Genomic DNA, 10209 nt, shown 5'->3' on the forward strand with positions numbered 1-10209 from the left:
TGTGCCTCTTCGTACAAAATCTACTTTCACACTTACAGATGTGTTTCTGCTTTTGATGCCCAACCAAAAAAAGGAAATCAAGTAGCAAGTGCTAGTCATTGTATTTAATGTATTATCATGAATTGCTGTATAAGTCTTATGAACAAAAGAGCACTCCCAGAACAAATCAAAACCCAGGTCTATACCATTCATTAACTGCGAAAATAAATGGATCCTATGCAAGAAGTAATGTGATATATTTAATGCTATTAGCTTAATATTGTTTTGTACTCTGATCTGGTAAATGCTTTTTTGAATCGATGCTACTAGGAATTGACAGAAAGACAAGTTTGAAAGAACATGTCTAAGCTTCAGAACTTTGTAGGACTTTTAATTTGAGAGTATCTCAAGTATCTTTTATTTACACAGCTGCAGAGCAGATGCTAGGAAAGGGCCTAAAAATCATATATCTGTCATTGCTCACATTTTTATTGTCCCTTTATCCACAGAAAATATAATTACACCTCTTGCACTTCATAAGACTGTAGCCAAAGGGCTTCTTTTTCTGTACAAAAGACAGTACTGGGTAGTAACAGAATTTGGTGCAGTTCTGCCAAGATGCTTAGGTGGCTGATCAGCACAGAGCTTCGAACGAACTAAGGGGGTTAGGTCACAAACATATTTTGCTGTACAATAAACACAGTAAGTCACTTTGTGATCACGTAGTATAAGCCAGATTCTTAACTTCTAATTCTGTAGTTTTACTACTTAAAATTTGTATTCAAAAGCTTATTACATATTAGCACAACTTTGTCTTGAGACAGCTCAAGTCAGGCTGTACATTCCACATTAAAGGAATAATTCCAGAATAATTTGGGGGGGGAGGGGGGTGGTTTATTTCTTTTGTTGTTGTTGTCTAAATCACTGTTAACACACCATTGGCAACTAAACCTCATTACCACCTTTTGTAGAAAAAGATAAGAAATACTGTCCTAGAAAAAAATGTAAGATTCACAATATTTGACAAATTTGAACCCCAATAACCTCTCCTGTCCTTGCTTCTACTTACTGCTCTATTTTACAACACAGATGCATGCCAAGATGGACCCTCAAGAGGCTTATAAGCTAAAGACAAGGCAAACAAGGCTCTTATTTTTCTCTTCATAAAGACAGCAGGAAGAAAAGCAAGGAAAGACAAGAACAAAAAAGTCCATGACTATAAGCCTTGGCCTCCTCTCATCTTTCCCATTAAAATCTACTTCATACACTCCAGTGACATTTCTTTTTTGAGAATTTGCACTTAAACCTGTATCTTATCTTTCCAGATGCTCTCTGAATAGTGAAAGAATGCGATTCACAAATCAGTTATAAAAGAAGTCAGTTTTCATCCTTAAGAACTGTTCAAACTCACCCGATTAGGGTCTATACCATTGACCTGGCGAAGCTGCTCAAGCATCCACTGTGTTCTCCTGACAAAAGATGTGTGGCCTTCAAACTGCTTCACCTTCGTAATAGATGCTTGAGCTGGTTTCTTGTTTGTCACTTAACATGTAAAAGAAAAAAAAAACATAACTGCAATGGGCTTAATATTTCAGGAACATGCCATTAGTTCACTGTATCAGGAGCTGGTTTGCTGGTATACTTTCTAAAATGTCCCATGAAGTGGATACATATCACTCAATCTGACAGCAACATACATTCCCTTTCCTGGATAACATACTGCAAAACACATTCCTTATCATCAGAAGGATGGTATGGTGCCAAACCGCATTATGCTACTCAAAATTGGATACATTCTAGCTATTATCAGCTTAAGTTGCCAGCACCCTGTAAAAAACAGAACTAAACCTTTCCATCTGCATTTTTAACAGTCACCTTACTGTTCTCTTTTCCCTATGCTAATTCGTGTTTCTCATGCCCACCCCCCTCCTTCATTTCTTTCTCTTCTTGTCATTTTATACTGGAGAACTCAAAAAAAGAAGGAGAAAAAAAAAAAAGACATCTCCATGTAAGTCAAACTAGGTACCTTTATAACAAAACTCCTTTTACTTTAGACTGGATTTCATATTGGTAATTGAAAAAAAAAAGTTTCTTCAGTCGTTTCATAAGTCACATGTAGGTCACACTCGTGTTACACCACCAGTATCTATGACATTCAACTCTCAGTTTCCAGTCAATAGATGTTAAGCATATACACTAACTCCACTGACAGGGTAAAACAAATCAAATCCTATAGTAGTCTGTATAAGCCATGCAACACTGCTTTGCTTTTGAAAAGCAAGAAAGGCAATCTAACACCACTCTAATTAGTCTATCCTCAACTTCAAATCAGGTTTTCAAAGACTATTTAAGCGTTAAAGCTAACTTTTCAACAGCAGGAACACTGGCTTCCCATATTATACCTTTTCTCTACACAAACAAATTTAATTTTTATCAGTATAATTTTAATCTCCACAGAAGTTTTAAGAACAGTTTTAGGCACTTTCTATAGTCATGCTCTGTATTTTGTTTACATGCTATTTAGCTGTTGCTGTACTTTAAATCACTTCAAAACACATTTCCATTTTCTGTAAAGAAATAACTTGTAAAATCATTGTACCATACAGTCTACTAAAGGTGATGTGTCATTTATTTTTCTCCTTATCCTTTTATCCATATGGTCCTCCCAAAAGAGTATTGCTGGGGGAAAAAACAATAATCACTATTCTCTGCTTTTAGATGCTGGCAGTTAAAGAAAGCTTTTAAAATAATCAAGACTTGAATAGTAAAATTACTTATTTCTGTGCACCTCCCCCTTTAGCCAAATAATCAGGAAAACTAGCAGGCTTCCCACTGCAAAGATGCATGCTGCATGCACTTCTGCACTCAGGGGCACAGTTACACAGTAAATAAATGCTGATGTAATAACTCATCATCCTGTAAAGTTAAAGTTCTTAGAATGAAAATTTACTAATGCACAGATCACTGTCTTGACATTACATGGACTTTGGAATAGATTAGCAAATGCAGATTAATATCAGAAGTTCTTTTCGATATCTCGGATTTACGTATTTTCAGTTCAATTTCTGGTGTGTGCTTAGGAAAGTCCAAGAAACCCTGTAAGAACTTAATTTGATAAACGGAAAATTTATTTCCAAGGAAATTTTAGTTGGTAAAAAAAAAATTAAAAAAATCAAATACTAACATTCCACATGGCAGGTGATTGTTTTTAAAGAGGTTATTTTGGAACAGAAAACATAGTTGGACTCAATATATTGATCAGACTACTGATACAAATGTAATAAACAGATTGCCAGAAGTATCTTCAGCAGCAGCTGAAACACTATGAACCAAATTGTTTCAGTATGCAATTTAGAATTGCATGTCAAATAGTACAGAACAGAGAAAAAACAATATAGTATCAGAGAGGTAACAGCAAAATTAGATCAGAACAAATACTGAAATGTAAAGACTAAATATTGCTAAGAAGTGATTGCTCAGTGGCCTATGTACCCAAGCCTAACAGTATCAGTGAAGCAGAGGTGACAGGCATCCTATCTATACTTCTACTGTATATACAGGTTCCATCTCTACTGCAAATTTATGCACCACTGTGTGGGAAACCAATTCACAAGTTACAGAAGCAGTTACAAACTTATGTCCTTACTTGCCCTAAGTTCACGTTCATACTTAGATCTTTTTTGTCAAATCCACTGATCACTTTGGAAGACTCTGTAGCATTCACCAATTTGCACAGATCTTCTACAAAGTAGTACTAATAGAAGGCTATCTAACAGTTCCTCAAGATTTATGGTCTGTGGATTATTCCCTTTCCATGCAAACCAGGCAATTATCTACTGCTGAATGAGCCATGCATTAAAAAGAAAAAATTGTGCATGCTACACTTAAGTCACATATAGAATTAATGCTAGTAGCATTGCAAAACAAAGTGTTCAAAACTAGGAAGCACTAGACATAACAATTACGTGATCAAATGCTACTTTTATCCCATGGATACCTTTATCTCATGGATAATCAGTCGTGAAATGCATAGCCTTGAACTTTAATACAGCAAACTTCTTACTGCTCTGAAGGCTTCTACATGATATACATTCTAATGCTCTTGAGAACAGGTGTCATAATGTATTTTAAGATGAAAATCTAAAATTTTACATATATGACAGTTAAACACTAAAAGTCTAATCTTCACATACCAACACATCCATAAATTATTTGGGTGATTTTATATACCTAAAATCTAATTCTCCAAACTTCTTTTTATTCCACTTTTAATAAATAACAAACAGCAGCACTGTCTTCAGCTGAAACCATTAGTGCTCTGTACTTCAGCAAAAGAATATGACATTAAGTGCCTAAACTATGGCCTAAACTCTTACAAATGCTTATTAGGGATCAACTGTAAAAAGGTCTTAATTAGATGACCGTTTCTACATCATCCACCACTTTGTAACTCTGGGAGAGGCCAAGAGGGCTCTTCAACAGAAGACCTTATAAGGATCTTGGGTACCTCAGTTGTCCTGGGTAGAAATTCAGTCTCAAGTTAGCTGATGTGATCCTCTTGGAAAAAATGTCAGCCCTCCTCCTTTTTAGGTCTCGCATTCAAAACTATTGCACATAGCCAAACATATCTAGTTACATTTCACATTTTGTGTTTTGGTGTTACAGGAAAAAGCCAGCACTTATTGAACATCCAAAAAAAACCCCAGCTACCCACGAACCCACCAAACATACTTCAAACCCTTCATTTAGTCCATGACAGCTTGACAATAGTATGGCAGTCATTACAATGCTGCAAAACCCTTTGGCAGCTAGGAAAATGATCCTCACTAGCTGCTCATTATGTCCTTTTGCAAACTAGAGCACTTCCATGCAAGCCACTGAGTGAGCGTTACCTTGCAAGCATGTAAAACGTTTTTTTCCTGAACCTGAAAAAAACCTGGTAGCAATTGCATGCTCCTAACCACATTTTTTTCTCTGACAAGCAATTCAGATGTTTGATAAAATCTTAAACAATCATTACCTACCTTAAAAAAAAAACAAAAACAAAAACAACACAATATTTAAGTTATGCTTCAATTTAAGTGGGATTTTTTAATTTGCTTTGCCTTTTTTTTTTTTTTTTTTTTTACCAGAACTTTATAGCATGCCTTCAAAATAAGAAGCTGTATTAGCGTGGACAAAATAAAATGTTTATTTGCAGCTCATCAGTAGATGGTAGCTCAATACAGTCTTTTTGTGCACCAACATATGCAAATAAATAAGCTTTTTTTATCTATATATTTTTTTTTTTTTTTTTTTAAAGAGCATACAGTTAGTTATTGGTCAAGTAAGCGAAAGCATGAGAAAACAGCTACAGCAATTTATGATGGAAGACACTGTGAGGACTGTTTTGGTTTTGCTTTGTTTGTATGTTTTTGAATACCAGATTAACAGACAGCACTGTTTCTTCTGAGATTTAAGCCATTATTCATCATTTTGCATCATAAATATAATGTAAGTTAGCATTAAGTTCCAAAGAGGTTTTTAAAACTTGAGAGGCACATGTGTAAGTGAAATACTCTTTCATGTTTTCTCACAGCAGTTTCAACTAAACACTTATTTAATGTGGAGTCTAAATTAATTCTAAAACTTTGAGCCTTCCCGCTGTGATTGTCCAGCTGCTGCCTCCTACAACCTTCACACTTGTCACGGTTCTTAGACTTCAGCCACCAATACAAAGAGATGCTCTGAGAAGACAGTGCTAAATAAGAACCCTGACTTATATTGTGACCTCCAGGATTAATTCTAGGTACAGAAAAAAAGGTTGAGTTTGCATTAGAAGACAGCTAGACTCGCTAAAAAGAAAACAGTAGTTCAAACTGAGGCAGGTTTAAATTCCTGTTTGCTGGTCAAGGCTTGACGAGTGTCAAAATGTCTGATGAGTTGAGGCTTGACTTCTCAGCATTGCACTTCCTAATTTTGCCCATATTCCTTTTTTACTTCCTTTGACAGTGCTGCTTTCTCACCATCTGGGATCTAAGGAGCTGAAAGCAGGGAGAAGTCACAGAGTTCCCACCTACTCTGCTTGCCAAATGGGACAGGGAGATGTCTGCAGCCCTAAATACACAGGAGTTTAATAAAAAATTAACTCCTTTGTTTCTTCAGGCACAGCACAATATTTTGACATCAAATTGGAAAACATGAAGAAAATAGAAGCTTTCAGATATAGCAGAGGCAGAGGTCAAAACACGATTTTTCCCAGAGTCCTTCCCAATAGTTCAACTAGTTCCCAAATAACAAACAATTTGCATGATGTCCGCTTAAATCAGCATCTACTGCATCAATGCCTGTAACAAGTTGCCAGCCTCACTCATCGTTTTCCAGATAAAAATGTATAAAACATCTATCTCTTAATTCAGGTTTATTCATACACTGTTCAAAATACAATTTTAAGTAATATTTTTTTCTTTCTACATTTAAGTTATCTTTACCTGCTTAACAGTAAACCACAAATAAAATATCGAGGAAAAAAAAAAATGTTACCCTTGAAATCTCAGATTAAGGTACACGGTATCTTCCCAAGATAAACGACTATAAAAAACAGTTTTCTGGAGCCTTCCAATAAAAGAAAAACTGTTTTGAGTCATTAAAAAAAGTGTTTTCATTATGTGTTAGACACCATAAAGTGCTATAAGCCTGAAGTGAAAGCCTGTATGTTTTCCAAACATAATGCACTGTGTGCATTAAGAACAAACTGCTGCTTATAGGCAGAGTGCCTCGCTTTTCAGCTTTGCACCTACTTTTCCATTATATTTACTTTTCCCACAACCAGGTAAATAAATGTCCTTAGAAATAGTTTTAATGCCTATTCAAACACTTTAAGCCCATATACAATTATACAATACACATGACAGCCCTTGCAGTTTCATGAGAGACTCATTTTTCATTCCTATCAAGTTTTTAAAGCTAGAAAGATAAAAGTATTTCAGTTATAAATTAATAGCTCACTTAAATTCTTCATATACTACAGCAATACAGTATTGATACCAAAGCAACTGCTCTTGATATTTATACGGACAGATGCAGTTAGCAGTGGAAAGAATGGCAGACTATTCTGCACAAGCTTCTGCTTAGCTGCAAATATTTGGAAAGAAATCTTATTAAACGCATATTCACTTCCAGAATGATGACAACTTCCAGGTTTTGTTGGAATTGCCTTTTACTATTCCATATTGCAGAGGAGCCAACTTTCAAACTTTTCCCACCTTCTTTATCCTACATACAGCCAGCTGTATTTGAAGACTCTTGGGATATTTCTAGTCAAACATAGCAAATTTGAGTTGTGCATGTGTTTTTAGTTAAAACCTCACTGAGAGGGCAGGAAGGTGCTCTGAAAGATCTACCAAGGCATAGTTACTGTAGATGAAGATGATAAGTATTCCAGCCAGGTCTCAGGGAAGAGGGATGACTTCCTCAAATCCAGGAAGAAAAGTCTTCACTAGGGACCCATAAAACAGTGCTGAGCTCCTACTGATCCTGGTCTACACCATCCTGCATGAGTAGCTCACCTTGCCCTGGGATATGTCTCTTACTGGAAGGTACTTTGTGACTGAGAGTTTTAGCCCACCATAGCGCATGACTTTCTGTATTAGTCTGGATCATCTATCATTTCAATCTTCTTTGCTCTCTTCTTAAAAGAAAGGCAGCATCCTACACAGACTTTGCTGAGTAGGATACTTTAAATAGCCTTGTAAGCATTTATGCACATTTCAGAACATCCTATTTCAGTCTAGTTTAGAAATCAAGGCTCAAGATACAGACCACAGCAAATATCTATGTGGGTGGCTTGAGATTTTCCTTTTATCACATTCTGGTTATCTCAGCACCTGCAACTATGGAGAACCAGTTAGCCATCAATACCACAAAGGTGCTTCCAATCTTAATAAGTGATACATATATCTTCTGTTGTCACACTAAAAGGTTGTAAAGGAAGAAATAAAAGTATTTACAGTATGAACTGAGGAACGGCAACTTTCTACTACTGGTATAGACACGAAGTAAAAAAGCCCCCAAAACAAACTCTGGAACTACTGTGTATTTGTTAATACACAGACAGTTTATATGAAATATATATACATATATACATATATATATATATATATATATATGTTCAAGACTAATTTGAAACAGTTACTTCGTAACATTACTACAGCAAAGCAAAATGTGCACATGCTTCATATTATGAAAAATATTTTTCAGACTCTAGGATTACAACCTACCACCACTGGACTTGAATGAATTTCAGTAGGACCATTTGGATGACTTTTTTATTTTATAAATATATGCATATATTTTTCAAACACAGCAAGTATCAGTTGTTGATTAATTGAGTCAGTATCCTCAGAAAAGAAACCCAATGCAGAAAGACCTTTGGGAATATACTTCAACTGTGTAGGGATATGTAATTTCTCAAGCTTTGAACAGATACTCAAATCTAAGTATCTTAGTTTCACAGATGTGATGCATTTTTCTTAATACTTGTACATTCACAGATTAAACATAGCCAGTAGGAATACATCCCTCATTAGACTCCAAAGAAACACATTTTAACTGCAAAAGAAGTTTTCTAGATAACAAATTCCATACCTGCAGTGGGCTTGATTTTGTTTGAAGGTGCTATGTGAAGACAGCATTCAGTTACTATACAGAGTATCTTGCTACTTGACACGTGCAATACTGCATACAGTTCCTTTTATTAACATAAAATATTTTGTAGAGCAGAAACTACATAGTAAACACTTACTGTCTGAATTGTTACTACTATCAAAGTCCTCTGCAAAGCACTGAATCTCAGAGCACCCCTGTTAAATGTGCTTCTTTTAACTCAAATACTCTAATCTGCCATTGCATAATCTTGCAGTGGTAGGACTGAAAATTTGACTTAAATTAGTTTTCTCATATTTACAGCTCTTTGGGGAAACTCTCCAAAGCATCAGGTGTGTGTCTTTATCAACCATGGAGCTTTCCTAGACTTTAAAGAAGAAGAAATACCAGAAACTGGTAAAAAATTGTCGTAGACAGTAAGATATCAAACATGTTTAAAAGTAGAAGAGAAAGGAAAGCTTGCACACTGTTAGCAAAGTTCTCAGTTTTTATTTCTCATACTTAAACACTCTCTTTAAATGAGGCCACAGCAATCATAGAATGACATGGACCTCCTTGAACAGTAATTTTAAAGTAAGCACTCTACTGAAGAAAAGTCTGTGAGGGAACTTTTTTGGCAGGAGAGAATTTTGCACAGTAGGTCTCACTTTGATAATGCAATCAGGACAGATGAAGGATTTCCCTAACATCATGCATATACCAGAACACAGACTATGTAACTAGCACAAATTTAACGTGAAGATCACCTCTGTAAATTGGAAGTTTACCTAAGCCGTGTCTTCAGAACTTTATGTAAAAGGCTAACTTTCCAAAGCTACGTGCCAAAGTGATTTATGACAATGTACTTAAACAAATTAGTATTTTGAAAATGTACTTTGAAAAAGTACATTCTCAGACTGCTCAACTAAACAAAAGCTGAATATCTAAAATTATAGCTACAAGACTTGACAATAAAGTGAAATATATGTGGGTATCCAGTATGTTGTCAGAAAAGCCAGAAGTAACTGTGATGGGTGCATGGCTTGAACTCTCAGCAAGTCAGTTACAACCTGTAGTTTTTCAGTGTCCATATTTATGTCTCTCCACAACTAGTTTTAAGAAACTTCAGAGAAATTGTCTGCCGTTCTCTTCATCAAAGATTTTACTGCCTTTAAAGATTTCCAGCAGGTTCATTCAATTTACTCAATTTAATGTGATTAGGTGTAGATTTAATCTAGTAGATTTAAACTATGCTATTTAATATGGTGTAGTATCATGAAAAGCACGTGATCAAACATATTTTGTCAATCTGCTACCTCCATTTCCTAAAGGGTTTACTGAAATAGGTAATTTCCAGGAATAAAAAAAAAAAAACAAACACATGATTCAAAAGATATCAAAGGATAAAGGTTACCTTGTTATTTACCATACAACATTTGAGCATATCTAACTGAGCCACCTTTTCATTACGTTTGCACATGGGCACGTGTACAAAGGTAAGACTAAACATTTAAAGTGGAGGCCACCAGCTTTTTTTCTCACCAGCTCTTCCAGTTTGCATTTGAAGGAAGCCTCTTGGTTTGTGTATCTGTCATGGTTACAGGGGCT

The 10209-nt window shown here is 35.5% G+C and overlaps 1 protein-coding gene across 1 annotated transcript in view; it reads right to left on the reverse strand.

Annotated features, from left to right (window-relative positions):
• STXBP6 (syntaxin binding protein 6 (amisyn)) overlaps nucleotides 1-8048 on the reverse strand; it is a gene marked incomplete at its 5' end in the record, with an annotated part of 33247 nt that extends 25199 nt beyond the window's left edge. The window contains 4 exons of the mRNA XM_008937882.1: nucleotides 1391-1521; nucleotides 3244-3281; nucleotides 5000-5003; nucleotides 7968-8048. Of these exons, the coding sequence (XP_008936130.1) occupies nucleotides 1391-1521; nucleotides 3244-3281; nucleotides 5000-5003; nucleotides 7968-8048 (254 nt within the window). The remainder of the gene's footprint in view (nucleotides 1-1390; nucleotides 1522-3243; nucleotides 3282-4999; nucleotides 5004-7967) is intronic.
• Between the last annotated feature and the right edge of the window lie 2161 nt (nucleotides 8049-10209).

This window comes from Merops nubicus, unplaced genomic scaffold (assembly GCF_000691845.1).
Source record: "Merops nubicus isolate BGI_N331 unplaced genomic scaffold, ASM69184v1 scaffold13753, whole genome shotgun sequence".
NCBI classification, from domain to species: domain Eukaryota; kingdom Metazoa; phylum Chordata; class Aves; order Coraciiformes; family Meropidae; genus Merops; species Merops nubicus.